Source organism: Rattus norvegicus, chromosome 10 (assembly GCF_021556685.1).
Source record: "Rattus norvegicus strain SHRSP/BbbUtx chromosome 10, alternate assembly SHRSP_T2T, whole genome shotgun sequence".
NCBI lineage: Eukaryota > Metazoa > Chordata > Mammalia > Rodentia > Muridae > Rattus > Rattus norvegicus.
This window is the reverse complement of record NC_141543.1, coordinates 98,964,965-98,981,195: the sequence shown is the minus strand read 5'-3', so window position 1 is coordinate 98,981,195 and position 16,231 is coordinate 98,964,965. Positions and strand designations below refer to the sequence as shown.

Genomic DNA, 16,231 nt, shown 5'->3' with positions numbered 1-16,231 from the left:
TGGTTGAGAATACAGAGGTGGGGACAGGGAGGAGAAGCAGAGACAGAGAGGTTTGTAGAGGAGCTCTTGGGAGATTCTGCCCCAGGATCTCTTATAAAAGTGACAGTTCTGATGGAATCACACTAACACAAGCTCCTGCATGCAGGTGGCAAGTCTCACTTCATCTCCCATAGCCTATTTAGATCATCTCCCCTCAGTGCACATCTCCGGGCTGCAGATTCCTCATCTGCTTCAGAACACTTTAAAAGTTTCTCCCACACTCCTTCTTTAAAAGGGGAACAAGAATACCCTTGGCAGGGAATAGAGAGGCAAAGATTAAAACAGAGACTGAAGGAACACCCATTCAGAGCCTGCCCCACATGTGGCCCATATATATACAGCCATCCAATTAGACAAGATGGATGAAGCAAAGAAGTGCAGGCCGACAGGAACCGGATGTAGATCGCTCCTGAGAGACACAGCCAGAATACAGCAAATACAGAGGCGAATGCCAGCAGCAAACCACTGAACTGAGAATAGGACCCCCGTTGAAGGAATCAGAGAAAGAACTGGAAGAGCTTGAAGGGGCTCGAGACCCCATATGTACAACAATACCAACCAACCAGAGCTTCCAGGGACTAAGCCACTACCTAAAGACTATACATGGACTGACCTTGGACTCTGACCTCATAGGTAGCAATGAATATCCTAGTAAGAGCACCAGGGGAAGCGGAAGCCCTGGGTCCTGCTAAGACTGAACCCCCAGAGAACGTGATTGTTGGGGGGAGGGCGGCAATGGGAGGAGGGTGGGGAGGGGAACACCCAAAAGGAAGGGGAGGGGGGGAGGGGGATGTTTGCCCGGAAACCGGGAAAGGGAATAACAGTCGAAATGTATATAAGAAATACTCAAGTTAATAAAAAAAAAAGTTTCTCAAGTTTCTCCCAGCTCCAGCCATTGGCTCAGAGTTCAAGGTATGAAATTCTGACACCCGGCTTTCCTGTTTCCCCATAGTGTGGACAAATGTGTCTGAGTCTGTGTGTCCTTCTCTATAAAGTGGGAGTGACAGCTGTACTCACCCTGTGGGTTAGTGTGAAGATTAACTTGAGAGCCTGCTTTTGTCTGTGGCACAATGGCTGCTGTCAAGCGCGACTAAAGGGGAGAAGGATTTCCTTGGCTCACAGTTGAGAGAGCTCAGTCCAACATGGTGAGGACATATCAGCTCGGTGGAGGCAACAGGAGCCTTTGTGGCGTGACCTGTCACATCTTAGTATATCAGAAGTCAGAGGACTCTCTGGAAGCAGGCTGAGCTTCATAGCTTCTCACCTTAGCTCTCTAGAGCCCTCCTCCAGTGACCTCCACCAGCCATGCCTCCCACACTCACAGCAACTAACCAGAAGGCAGGTTTCCAGCAGAGGGTCACTTAGACAGCAAGCACTCCCTGAGGAGAAGCCACAGTAATTTTTCTCAGTGGGGTCAGCACTCTGTGATTTTAGCATCTGAATGCTTCTCACACCTGGTGACAGCCTTCCTAAAATGGTCATAATCCTGAGGCTGGGATTTTGAGACACAACGTTCTGCCCAGCTCTAGTTGGGTTCTAGTTCCAGTCATGTGTCAACCTCATGGATTCCCCCCAAAAGGGCCACCTACTGGCAGAATCTCAGGAGCTGGGCTAGGAAGCACAAGGCCATCAGACAGGGATCCAGAACCTTCCCCACGTCCCCCACTCTATCTGCATCCTGTTTGCTTCCGATGGGTCATCTGTGAATCAATCTCCTTCTATCCCTGTTTGAAAACGAAATGGCAGACTGGAGAGATGGCTCAGTGGTTCAGAGCGCTGACTGCTCTTCCAGAGGTCCTGAGTTCAAATCCCAGCAACCACATGGTGGCTCACAACCATCTGTAATGGGATCTGATCCCCTCTTCTGGCGTGTCTGAAGACAGTGGCAGTGTACTCACATACATAAAATAAATAAACGAATCATTAAAAAGGAAAGAAAGAAGGAAGGAAGGAAGGAAGGAAGGAAAGAAGTAAAGAAAGAAAGAAAGAAAGAAAGAAAGAAAGAAGGGGAGGAGGAAAGAAAAAAGGAAAGAAAGAAAGAAAGAAAGAAAGAAAGAAAGAAAGAAAGAGAGAGAGAATTGGCCCTAAGACACAACCCAGTTGATCGCATGCTTACCGGGCATGCACAAGGCCCTGGTTTGAGCCCCAGCATTACCTGAACTAAGCATGGTGGCACGCAACAGTAGTCCAGGCATGTGGGAGGTGGAGGAAGAGAGGATGAGAATTTCCAGGACTCCTTGGCTACATAGCAAGTTCAAGTTGGGCTACATGAGAGGTGAGGGGAGCACAGGATAGAAAATCTTTATTGCCTGTTTCTGAAAACCAGGTAAAGCAACCGCTCCAGTCCAATTCTGGCCTCATGACCCTCAAGGTTGCTATGCGTGCTACAGAGAGCTCTTTGCAAATGTCTGAAAAGTACAGGGGCTCATGAACCTCAGGAGTGGAGCTGCTCTTCTGGGTGCCGTCACAGGGAGATGACAATAGTAAATTAAAAAAAAAAAAGAAGAAGAAGAAGTGACCTGTTAAGCTAGGCTCAGGCCTGGGGACTAGGTGGAATGTAGGACTTGCCACAAAAGTGCTTGCTTGAGAGGTAGGCTCTGTGGGACTTCCTTCTGCTTTCCTGCAGACATTTTCCTGAGTTCCTCACACACACTCATGCTGGTGCCTTGGCAGTGTGAGATAGGAACGTTGGACAGCCAGGAACTCTTGGGGTTCCCCTTACCTGGTAATGCCCTTTGGTTCTAAGCACCCACACATCTAATGATCCTGTTGACACGCACACACACGCACGCACACACACACACACACACACACACACACACACACACACAACATAAATCTACTCTGTAGATCTCTCAAGTCACTATCTAGAGCTTGGTAGTGGACCATTGGATACCCACCATTATCTGTATCCACTCTCTGTCCCTTACCCTGGGCAGGGGTATTTCTAGCCCCCAGATGGGGAAAAAAAAGCCCTGAAACTTGAGCAGAAGGAATCCTCAGTGCCACGCCTAGTGACAAGCATTAATAGGAGCCTTCCTCAGGCCCATGACACGTCTGAGCAGCTGCTCCGACAGCCCAGTGCCTCTCAGCCCCAAGGCCAACCCACTCTGGCTCAGCCAGGCACACTAAACTTAGCTTCCACTCCCAACTCGGTAGCCGCTGCCACCATCTAGCCGCCTGAGAGACACTGCTGCTGCCCCCGAACCAGACCCACACCTCAACAAACGCCATGTCACAGACCAAAACAGCGAAGGTTCGCGTGACCCTCTTCTTCATCCTGGCGGGTGGAGTGCTCGCCATGGTGGCCGTGGTGACCGACCACTGGGCCGTGCTGAGTCCACACCTGGAGCACCACAATGAGACGTGCGTGGCAGCCCACTTCGGCCTTTGGAGGATCTGCACCACTTGGGTTGCCATGCACAACCAAGACAAGAACTGTGACGGCACCATACCAGCGGGGGGTAAGATTCCCATTTTCTCTACTTCTTTCAATTTCTCCTCCTCCCAAGACCCCAAGAGAAGTTGCCTGGGGGCACAGAGTTGTTACCAGACTTTTATGCAAAGGACCAAGAGGGAAACAGCCCAGGGTATTGTGTATGGCCAGAGCTGAGGTGGAAACGAGGGCATCAGCCTGCAGCTCCGTCTTGTAAGGCCTGCGTTCTTCATCCATTGCAGATTGCTGGACCACGTGAGTTAAGAGACTCCAGAAACCGCTGGTCTACCCGACCAAGGACTTCTGGTCCCAGCCACAGACACTCAGAAATACTCAGTGACATCTTAGGTCCATTCTCTCCCTACCCAGACAGGCTAGTGACCCTAAGATCTCAGGGTAGAGGGAACTATGGGACAGGCTGGCTCCTTCCTTAGCCTCTAGGCCAGCAGTTCTCAGTCTGTGGGTCACAACGCTTTCGGGGCTCTCATATCGGATATTCTGCATATCAGATATTTGCATTACGAGTCCTTAACAGTGGCGAAATTACAGTAGCAACTGTACTTTGTACTTTGGGGTCACCATGCCACAAGGAACTGTATTAAAGAGTCTCGGCATTAGGAAGGTTGACCCACTGCTCTAGGCAAAAGTGCAGGCTGGATACTTTCACCCTAGTTTGCCAGGCTGTGTAAGAAGAAAATGCCAGGCTCCTTGGTTTGTAAGCATGAGCTTCTTGGAGACTGGGGCGAGGCAAGGCTGCCGCATGGCTATGAAGCGGAAGGTCATGTGGAAGCCTTGCTAAGCCTGTGGTCCTACTACGCTTTCTTCCTTGGTTTGCCTCGCTCGGATTCTCCACGTTTCCTTCTGTAATGATTGAAAGGTATTCTTCCTTTCCCTACCCACACCTTGCAGGCAGGTTCCTTGCCTAGGAGCCCAGGCATTTGTGTGATACATCTCTATACTGCCAGTGTAGAGCCCCTGGGATTCAGAGCAAACAGAGCATGCACGGTAGGAAAGAACATGCCAGAGAGAAAAGAGGCCCAGGCTGGAGCCACAGCCATCCATTGCTCTCTTAAAGGACCTTTCCTGGTTTTGAGACAAGGTCTCCAACTAGCTATGTATCCTGACAGTTTATGCAAGGCTGGGGATGGAACCCAGGGAGTACTAGGTAAGCAGTCTGCCGATTGAGCTACACCCTAGGCCTGGGAAGGACTAGTCAGAGCAGACAAGATCTATCCCAGCCTCTGTGTCACCTGTGTAAAGCGGTAGGCTCACTTCTAGGGCCTACAGTGCCTCTAAGGCCTCACTCAGTGGGTCCCAGCATGTGTGGCCTCCTTCCTGACGTGCGGAATGGTGCCTTCTGTCCCCCTACCTGACGCTTGCGGTTTGAGCACTCAGCCCTGAGTCTTAAAGACCCAACAGTCTGCGTGTGGAGTGCTGAGCAGGCCCTCCCACACTGCTCTTCCCTCCTCTTTCTTAGCTCTTGCTTCAGGAAACCCAGGCGTCACTCACTGCTTCTGGGATCCAGAGATTTGTAAGCACTCAGCTATCTTGGAAACACAGAGTCTCAGGATGAAGGGCATTGATTGGTATGAGCTGGAAGGGTATCGTATAGCCTGATGCCCACACCCCTTGGCTGCTCTACACACTCGTAAACAGATGCATCATCTGGCCAACTCCCTGGGCAGGGAAGGGCAGGGCAGAACAGGGTGAGGCAGATTTTCTGGGATCGTGTGTAAGGAGGGACATTATGGTTCTGTCCACCTGTCCTTCGAGTTGTGCGCCTTTTAAAGTCAGAACAGAGCCACCAGTCTACAGGGAGAGACAGGCTGGTGAGAACACCAACCTCAGGGGACCAACAGGCGAGGCTTGCCCTTGAGCCTAAGCAGAGTCTGTCTGCCTTCTTGCCCTCATTGGCTGTGAATCACGCTGCCCACGCATGCGACTCTAACCCTAGCCTCCCCCAGTTGTCTTCTAAAGCCTGTTCCTGTGTCCAAACGGACATCTGTTTCCTTCTGCGTCCATCTTTTCTGTGTTCCCTAGGACCTGTCTTTTCTGTAAGAGGGCTTATATGGTGCTCTCTTATTTATCAACAACTGTAGTAACAGCACATCCGCATGGGGCTCTGTGCTATGAGGGCTTTGCGTATTTTAACTTTGGGCAACACAAGAAAGAAAAAAAAATGACTGAGGGAGAAATAACCCCTCCCCCACGAAATCTTCTCCCTCATCAACAGCGAAGAGAATTCGGGGAGGAAGGGAAAGGAAACAGATTCTTTATCTTCAGAACACTGGAAATTAACCAAAAATCTTATGGCAACCTGGCAAGTGCTTATTCCAGAAAAGCAGGCAAGTTGGGAGAAAGTAAATTTTAAGGTGTTTTAATTTCCAAGAGCAGTCTGGCGGACACTAGAGGAAACAGAACAGGTTGGGCCTCTTGCAGAGTTTCTCTCCCAAAACACTGCCATTTTGTGTGTGTGTGTGTGTGTGTGTGTGTGTGTGTGTTTGTCATCTTGCAAAAGTCCTCAACTACAAAGCTGTGAGTGGGAGATAAATAGGTTCCATCCATGTTAGAGCACCTCTGTTAACTGATGGCCAAGTTAACAGAACGGAGTTTTCCAAGAATATAGACATCCCAAAATTAGCTCAAACACGGCAACAGGGACAAGCATCAAGGAGAAGCTGACTCCCTGAGTTGTCATGTGGCTTGTATGTTTAACAAATACAAACCATTAAGAAGGGCATGATGGTATCCATCTTTGATCCCAGCACTGGGAAGGCAGAGGCAGGTGGATATTTGTGTCTTTGAGGCCAGCCTGGGCTACATAGGGGATTTCAGGATAGTCAAGGCTACATCGTGAGACCCTCCTTCAAAAGCAAGCAAACAAAAAAACAAAACAGAAAGCAAGTCATGGGAAGAATGAAGATGGTTTGGGTGGTGCATGGAGAGGAGAGCCAGAAACTAGAGTGAACTTGAGCGACCCTTTAGATGTCTAGATGTGGACAAAGACTTTGTTACATTTGTTTATCTGGGTTTACATTTGTTTCCGGAAGAGTGTCAGAGGATGGCGTGAGTCAGTTCTCTGCTTCCACCGTGTGGGTTCTGGAAGACCACAATCAGGTCAGCTGGCCAGCACTTGACCCGCTGAGCCACCTCAAAAGCCTTGCTAGACAAAGACTTTAAATCAGCCAGAAACCATATCTCAAGGATGAAAGACGGAGAGGCTGCCTCATGAAATAGATACTAATCAAGAGACAGAAATTAATTTTAAAGCATCAAATAGAAATCCTTTCGCAGAAGGCAATAATTAAAACGGAAAGTCCATGAGAGGGATTCAAAGGCAGATCTGAGCAGGCAAATGAAAAAGTCTATGACCTTTAAAGAATGTCCACTGAGGTTCCACAGGCAGAGTAACAGGCAGGGGCAAGGGGCAATGTCTCAGACACATGTGAGACACTGTCATAAACATCATGGGAGTCTCCAGAAGAAGAGAAAGAGGAGAGGGATAATGGTTAAAAGCTTCCCAAAACGGATGAAAAGCATAAAGCTAAAAATACATGAAGTTCAATGAATTCTGGGTCGTGTAAATTTAAATAAATCTGTACCTCCACGCATCACATCCAAATCAGCGAAAGACGCAGAGAATGCTCAAAACAGAAAGCTAGTCACAATTCCAATGGCTTGCTTGTCAACTTGATGCAATTTAGGATTACCAGAGCGGTCCCAAGAGGGGTTGTCTGCATTAGAATGGTCTGTGGCGAGCTTAGGAAAGATAGTTACTTTGTTGCTCTCTGCTGTTGGCTCGGCGTGTGACCAGCTGTTTCCACTTCCTGCTCCTTCAGCTTCCCTGCTATGAGCCTGCAATTATCACAGCAACAGGAAATGAAACCAAGGTCAGCAACTGTCCTGGGTTGCTTCGCTGTTGCTAGGATAAAACACTGGCCAGAAACAACATGGGGAGGAAAGGGTTTATTTCAGCTTACTGGTTACAGTCCATCAAGGAGGGAAGCCAGGACAAGAACTCAAGGCCGCAACACAGAAGCAAGAACTGAACAGAGGCCACAGAGGAGCAGAAAACTGCTTACTGGCTTGCTTTCCAGGGCTTACCCAGCTTGCTTTCCCATACTACCCAGGGCCACACATCCAGGGGTGGTACCACCCACAGTAGTCTGGGCCCGGCAACCTCCACCACTGATCAAGAAAGTGTTTCTGGGGCTGGAGAGATGGCTCAGTGGTTAAGAGCATATACTGCTCTCGCAGAAGACCCAAGTTTGGTTCCCAGCACTCGCACGGTGGCTAACAACCAGAACTATGGTTTCAGAGGATCGGATGCCCTCTCCTGACCTCTCCTGGCATTGAATGCATATGGTGCGCATACGTACACTCATGCGCACATACATACACATACAATGCATATTTTAAAAGAAGCTGCCCCACGGACATGTGATCAGGCCATTCTGATGGAGGCTAGTTCTCAATGGAGAGTCCCTCTTTCCCAGTGACCCTAATTTGTGTCAAGTTGGCAGAAACCAACCAGCACAGCCATTTATCACACACATGAGATTCTTGATAAGATAAATAGATCATTTTCTCCAAACACCATGGAAGCCTGGAGATCATGGGAGTCCACACCTATGCATATCAATATTTGGGTCAATGATGGACCATGTGTGAAATGGTCTCCTCATGGTATTATGTCACCCAGTGATGTCATAGTCATCCCAGTTTGTGTGTGCACACTCCATAACATTGACACAATGACAAAATTGCCTAATGGTGCATTGCACAGAACTCCACACACTGCTAAGCAAGCCACCACTGCACCAACTCATCCAATCTCACATAAACCTGCAGGAGACTTACACATTCAGCATCCCCCCCACGTCATAGATGAGGGAAGTGACATCATCCCATGTCACAGATGAGAGAAAGTATCGTCATCCCATGTCACAGGTGAGGGAGGTGACACACTCGGAAAATGCTCATAATTTGACTGAGGTTATGTACTTAACAGGGATTTGTCCCTAAACATTTGTTTGATGACTTGCTTTCCATGGCTTGCTCAGCTTGCTTTCTCATACCACCCAGGACCACAAGCCCACGGGTGGTACCGCCCACAGTGGTCTGGAACACCCATCATTAATCAAAAAACTTTTCCTGAGGCTGGAGAGATGACTCTGTTACTGCATCATGCATTTTTTCGTCCCACAAAGAACACTGAAGTCAAGCATAGCCTTCCCCGAGCTAACTACCTAACAAAGAGGTTCAACACACACACACACACACACACACACACACACACACACACACACACACACCTTAAATCCTGATGCCCCTGGCTCTCCAGAGCTTCCCATAACTTCCAATGCATTATGCTCCTAAAGTGTGGTAACTCAAGGGGCCACAAGGAGCCCCACATAGGACACGACAACGCGGTCTGAGGCAGCCAGGCCAAGAGATGATACAAGGTGATTTCACTAGAACCCATTCTGCAGTCCTCACAGGACGGAACGGAGCTGTCTCCTGTGAATGTCCTATTGTCCACAAAGCCATACAAGAACCACTCTGTCCAAGACCAACACCTAAGCTTGGTTGCAATGTCTCCTGAGTGGGAGGAGGGGCTTCCCCAGTTTATACAGGAGACCGTGTGTCAGCCAGCAAACCCCAGAAGGAGCATTCTTTCTGCCCTCGTTTCTTTCAGGTCCTGCCTCTCTAGGGCAACCCCAGCATCCCATTTCTCTGCGCCCACATCTCTCCTTGGTGTAAGGACTGTGGGTGTAAGAACATGATGTCATTGAGCCTGGGAATCTCTAGGGCTCCCTCCTCTACCCACATGAACTCATGTTGGAGGTTGGAACTTTAACTAGACTCCCCCACAGAAGAACAACATCACTAGTCTCTGTAGAAGGCCTTGGGATACCCCCAGCTTAGGAATCTTAGGAATCCTTCAGTGGTGGTTAAGAGAGCACATCCTTATAGGCTTTCCAAAAGCAAAAACAAACATCGTATGCGAGACTTTCTCCCTAGCTCTAACCCACTAGTCCCTGAGGGGTTATACATATCTAATTGTTTCCCATATATTAACTCTGCACTACCAGGTGCCTGCTACCCTGGGGATCTTCTCAATGGTAACCCAGAGCTATCCCCTGTTACCTCAGCTTCACCTCGGAGTTCCATATGCCTGCTGCTCTGGTTCTTTGAAATGGCCACCCTGGGTTCTGCACAGCCGATGATTGAACCATACTGTGGGCTTAGCCGGCCACCCCCTGCCCCAGTTTTCAGGATAGTCTGAACTGAGCTCTCTGTTTCTGTTTTTGTTTTGTCTTTTGAGACAAGGGTTCGCTATGTAGCTCTGGCTGGCCTGAAACTCACAGTATAGACCAGACTGGCCTGGAACTCACAGAGATCTGTCTGCCTCTGCCTCCCAAGTGTCAGGATAAAGGGCACGCACCGCCCCACGTGGCCGTGTGTATTTTTTAGGAATAGCCCCATTCACATTTTCACATCACTGAGTGTCATAGAAAGAGAAACTTTAGAATCATTATAAGCCGGCTTCAGGGACAAAAGAGATGGCAGTAACCTCAGAGACTCTAATTACAGTCCTGGGTCCACTTGGCACTGCGATCTCTGCTTACTTGCTCTAAAGCACTGTTGGTGTCAGCAGGAGTGGAGGAGCAGAGGGCACCAGGGCAGAGTGTGAGCCCCCAATCTATGCACGGCTGCTATACCTAGTATTGGAGACAAGAAATGGCATCCAAGACATCCAAGAAGCGAGAGGGTCCAAAACCTTCGAGCGTGTACAAGACTAGCCCGTACCTCACCTCTCCAACTTTCCCTGTGACTAAGTGGCCCACTTAAGGTCTGCCTCAGACGGTGCGTGTGCGTGTGCGTGTGCGCGTGCGTGCGCGTGTGCAGACTCACACGAAAGACAAAGATCTATCTGAGGTGTCTCAGTTATTCCTCACCTGAGTGTCTGAGACAGGGCTTCCCACGGAGCCTGGAGCCCATTGGTTTGCCCCAGGGGTCCTCTGGTCTCGGTCCTTCCAACCTGGGATCACAAGTGCAGACCACCACTGTCCCAACCCCAGAGGTTCTGAGGATCAAACGCAGGTCCTCGGACTTGTACAGGAAGCACTGTACTCACTGAACCATCCGCTTTGGGCTTCCCTTGATGCCCTCAGTTCCCCCAAATCCTACCGTCCTTCAAAGAGGAGAAACCGAGTCACATGAGGTGTGCCCCTCAGGTGGGGCCCTCTGCCCTCCGCTGGCGATGCCGGCCTGGTTGGCCTGATGTAACTACCCCATCTTTGGGGCCAACAGGAGCTGCGGAAGGGCTCGTGCTCTCCCTCAGGCAGCCACATGGGCTAGGACCAGGTACACTTCTCACAGGTTGAAAGCCAAGAATATGGGCCTTCTTCACGTGCCAAACTCTAGGGAGACAAGTGGGTCAACCTTCCTGTCCTGCGGACCAGAGTTGAGCACACTGGAGAGAAACTGAGGCTTCCAGTATTCCTAACATACCTTATCACCACCCACAGTGGAAAGTGTTTAATAGGGGAGGAGACATTGTGTTGCCCAGGGGAACGTGTCCCCCAGTGCCAACTGTCTAGTCCCCACGGGAATGCAATCTATTGTGCCCAAGCTCAGACATCTCTGCCCTGATATCCAGAACGTCTGTCTGTACATTGTTGTGAGCCCTGAGTGGAGCCTGGCATTTATCTGGTGGTAGCTGTCTCCCCAGCACGCGATGCGGAAAGCCACCTCTGCAGCCCACAAAGGTCAACTATCCGAGGTCACCAGAGTCTCAAAGCTGCCTGGACCTCACAGCCCTCACTCTGAAGGCTCTTTCGTAACTCACAGGGTGTGAGTAGCTGGGAGAGCAGCTGACCATGAAATACACTTGAATCCAGTCCCATTCTTCTTGGAGGGTTTTTCAATGGCAACTGAAATTGGCCCTTAAAGAACGAAACAGAAATGTTCCTTTGTCCGGAGGGAGACCCGGGGAGACGTGTCACAGAGCGTGAGCCGTTCTGAGGCAGTGATTCAAGAGAATCTACAGCAACTGTTCTCATAAATATAAGAGGGTTTCATTATGCTTTAAAATAGCCGTGGACGCTGGAAGAAAAGAGCAGTGTTAAGTCTGACATCACAACCGGTCGCCAGACACCCCAGGTAACTTGGCTCAAAAGAAAAGTGATTTAAATATAGAAGCTTGGGGGAAAGGCGGCTTGCTGCTGGGAACAGTCACTGCTGCTAGACCAGATCCCATCTCTAGGTATCCTGGTCCTCGACCCTTTAGAGGCGTGGGAAGGGACAGGATTAAGCCGCAGAAACATGATGTGACCAGATAGAACGAACCTTCACCCTGTTCAAACACATGATGGCGGCAGCCCTGGGGCACACATCTAAAAGAAGCTGGGCACCACCAGTCCCTGTGGAACGAACATTCAACCGTAGCCTGACAGCAAAGCCATGTATCTGCACTAAATGCCATTGAAGCTAAAGGCAGAGATAGCTTTTATACTAAGGGAGACGGAAACCCAGGAAAGACACCAAGGCAGGACCTCACCTAAATAAAAAGCAACCTAATTTAGTTTTCTTGGGAAGCAGAAAGTAGGGCGTAGGGGTATAGTGCATCCAGGAGAGCATGCACAAAGCCAGAGGCCCTATCCCAGCACCATCTAAACCAGAAGTGGTGGCGAGTACTTGTAGTCCCAGTACTTGGTGGGCAGAGGTAGGTGGATCAGAATTCCAGGATTATCATTGGGTGTATTTGGATATACAGTGAATTCAAAGCCATCCTGGGCTATGAGGGACCCTGTCTCCGAGAGAGAGAGAGAGAGAGAGAGAGAGAGAGAGAGAGAGAGAGAGAGAGAGAGAATGAATGAATTAAAAATAACCCATTCCAAAAAAAAAACCCCATTCTTCTGGTCCTTAATTCAGTAATTCATGGATAAAGATATTGAATGTCTCCCACAAGGACGGCAACAGTACTTTGGTGTTATATCTAGTAAAAGATACTAAAGGCTTGGCAGGGGTGAGCATGCCTTCAATCCTAGCACTTCAGGAGGCAGAGGCAGGCGGATCTCTGAGTTTGAGGCCAGCCTGGTCTACAGAGTGAGTTTCAGAACAGCCAGGGCTACACAGAGAAACCCTGTCTCGAAAAAGCAGAGAGGTTAGAGGATGGGGAGGTGGAGTTAGGTATAAAAGTCATCAAGGCTATATTTCCTCTCAGCCCCTCTCCTACTGCCCCATAACATCTAGGTCTCATGTCTAACTGTCTACTGACTGTCTATGGTTGTCACGACAACGCTCAGGGTCAAGAGGCTGGCTGGTGAAGACTTTTTCTGGGGTCCACATGATTCAGATGTTGAGGGCTGAGGAAGCAGCATACAGAATACCCATTGTGGGGCAAAGCAGAGTCTTCTGTAAAGTGCTCTCTCCTCTCTCTCTCTCTCTCTCTCTCTCTCTCTCTCTCTCTCTCTCCCCAGATGCTCACATCTGGTGTCTTCTTCAATTACTCTCCACCTTATTTTTGAGACCGGATCTCTCACTGAAGTGGAGCTCGGTAACTGGCTAGTCCGCTGGTCAATGAGTTCTAGGGATCCACCTCCCTGGAGGCGCTGGGACCACAGACACACATCGCTGTGCCCGGCTCTTTACGGGGTTGCTGGGAATCCTCGTGCTGCGTGGCAATCTTTAACAGCTGAGCCATCTCCCTGGGCCCTGGAAATCTTTTGAAAATACTGCTCCCCAGGTCCTACTGTGAATGGACCTGGGGTCCAGTTCTGGTTGATCAAGGCCTTATCACTGTTAATATTTTGTACTGGATAACTCCATCCTGTAGTGGACTGTATCGTGTGCTGAGTGGTTTTAGTACAATCTTAGCCTCTAGGCATCGCCCATGAGAGGGATCCATATGCTGAGATCACTGGTTAATTGCTAAGCATGTATGCCCCCTACTTTGGGAACAATCTGAACCCTGGTCTCAGTTACCCCAACTGCATAATGGGCTCAGAGTTTGCATGCTCTCTGCCCTGAGAATCCTTTACTCCCTGATGCTGTCCCAGCCTCCTTTGTGATTCCTTTTCTGCTGAAATGCTGTGCTAAAAGTCAGGGAACTGGGGGTTGGGGATTTAGCTCAGTGATAGAGTGCTTGCCTAGGAAGCGCAAGGCCCTGGGTTCGGTCCCCAGCTCCGAAAAAAAGAATCAAAAAAAAAAAAAAAAAAAAAAAAGTCAGGGAACTGTTTGGCCCAGATTCAGAATGTTGGAGGAGGCAGGTAGCCAGAGCCAGAGGGCCCCTACATGCCCCGTGGCGAAACACCTGCCCTTTCTACCCGCTCACAGACTGTCTGCTCCTTTACAGAAAAGAATTGCTCCTACTTCAGGCACTTCAACCCAGGAGAGAGCTCGGAAATCTTTGAATTCACCACTCAGAAGGGTGAGGCCCTTGGAAACAGGGGCGGTGGGAAGCCATTTCTGTCACAGGCTGTTGAGCCAGGAGTCACTTGGCAGAAACTTGCTGACTCCTGCTCGGGAAGAAAAGCAGCTGCAGACTGTGCCCTGTCACATCCCTACACACAAAGGGCGGCTTCCCGCCCCAGACACCATGCCGTGCTGAGCACCATTTGTTGGTGTTAGGGATGATGGGCTGCAAGTTGCAGCAGGAACATATTCCAGCATAGCCCAGGGAGCTAAGAAGAGTTCCAGTACCTAAGGTGCTGGAGCAGGATTGTGGGGTGGATGGATGGGTGGGAGTCTCTGTGGGTAAGTGGGAGCCCTGGCCACACTTAGCTAATAGCTCCCTGAGCTGAGAAAACATGATAATCACACCCTTCCTTCATCGATAGAACTCTGAGACCTCATTAGCAGGTCCAGCCTGGCCTCTGGGGAAATGAGTGGCCAGACAGTGTATAAGAGCTGACACAGACACACTTGTGCACAAGCTACAGACCCTCACATTTGCACGTGTGTGTGACACACACACACACACACACACACACACACACACACGGATGGACAGATCCACATGCATAAGGCACACGTATCCACTGAGAGCCTTAATGCAGGGGACACTCGTGCATTCATGCATACTAAAAGCTTAATAAAGGGAACACTTACACACACACACACACACACACACACACACACGCACGCACACATCCTCACACGCAGACACAGAGCACATACTCTGCTGGATTTTTAGGCAGCCCACACACATCCACACCCACACACTGTCAATCTTCCGGAGTCCTCTTGTCAATCTAAGGCAGACCACCTACAGCTCAGTGCCTCCTTCTGCCTGTCACTCAGGAGGCCTTTGGCTCTAAGAACTTCTCAAACCACGGGGTGTCCTGCCTCCTCCTGAGGCCTTCGTTTCAGATAACCCTGCACTTTAGTGCCCCTGAGGGTACGGATGAGTCCATCCGTAGCACCTGGCCTCACTCTTCACCCGGACTTTGTGGGCGTAAACCTCGCTCAGGTGGGAGATGGGAACCCCGGATGAAGAACCACGCTGAGAACCCTGACAGCAGGAAGTGCTGGGAGAGGCTCTGGTTCTGAGGCTCCCTCTGTTTTGCAGAGTACAGCATCTCGGCAGCGGCCATCGCTATCTTCAGCCTTGGCTTCATCATCATAGGCTCCATCTGTGCCTTTCTGTCCTTCGGGAATAAGCGTGATTACCTGCTAAGGCCGGCATCCATGTTTTATGCCTTTGCAGGTAGAGTGGGGTTCTGCAGTGTCTGGGTGGGAGGGGGGACTCAGGTTTTACACAGGACCAAGTTCAGTCAGAGCCCCGGTGACCCCAGGAGGGCTGGGAGAAAGCTTGCTTTGTTCATTTTCCCCCCAATGATTCTACCCTTGGGAGGGACACTGACCAAACCTTCCCAGAGAGCGATTAACAAAAGAAAGGAGGAAACATGGCAGGTCTCTGACTAACCTCCTGCGGGAGGTGGGAGCTGCAGAATGGACCACTTTTGCAGATTCCCAGTGAGAACTGTCTAGAAGCAGCTTCCCCTCAGGACCAGGTCAGAGGCAGGGAACAGAGGTTGGGGGAGGACTGAGGTGGCAGCAGGAGAACCAGCAGTCACTGAGACTCTTGGCTTTGTCCCCAGGGCTCTGCCTCATCGTGTCGGTGGAGGTCATGAGGCAGTCGGTGAAGCGTATGATTGACAGCGAGGACACGGTCTGGATTGAGTACTATTATTCGTGGTCTTTCGCCTGCGCGTGTGCCGCGTTCACTTTGCTCTTCCTCGGTGGGCTGTTTCTCCTGCTGTTCTCCCTGCCTCGGATGCCCCAGAACCCCTGGGAATCCTGCATGGACGCTGAGTCAGAGCACTAGATCAAAGCAGAGTCTTTCGGAGGTGAGGAGGGAGTCTCACATCTGCCCTGACTTCTTGTCTATCGTGTGTCTCTCCCTCTGAGCTCCTCTACAAACAGTGCACATGGACACAACCCAGACCTGCCCAGGTCAGAGGAAGCAGGCCAGCAGGCAAGCAGGTACACGAAGGGTATACTGTGCCTGCCGAAGCTCAGGTTTGCTCACCATGCCTGCTGTCTTTGAAGATCTGGTCTGATCATCTTTAGAAAGCTTCCCAGAACAGCCTGTACTCATTCTGCAGTTCTGAGCATCGCCAGTGTCCAGAGCCAGCCCCTCCCCGAAACTCTCTTCCACCATGATATGAAACCCTCTTCCGTGACCTGAACATCCCTCCTTGGCTTCCAGGATTCCCAAGAGACATTTTTAACTGGATAGGATCT

General features: G+C 50.2%; 1 protein-coding gene across 1 annotated transcript; it reads left to right on the top strand.

Annotated features, from left to right (window-relative positions):
• Positions 1 to 3,261: 3,261 nt before the first annotated feature.
• Positions 3,262 to 15,952, top strand: Cacng1 (calcium voltage-gated channel auxiliary subunit gamma 1). Its single transcript, NM_019255.1, is given in 4 exon segments — positions 3,262 to 3,503; positions 13,839 to 13,913; positions 15,054 to 15,191; positions 15,586 to 15,952. Coding segments are annotated over 4 exon segments (672 nt in total). The 5' UTR covers positions 3,262 to 3,271; the 3' UTR covers positions 15,813 to 15,952.
• The last annotated feature ends 279 nt before the right edge of the window (positions 15,953 to 16,231 follow it).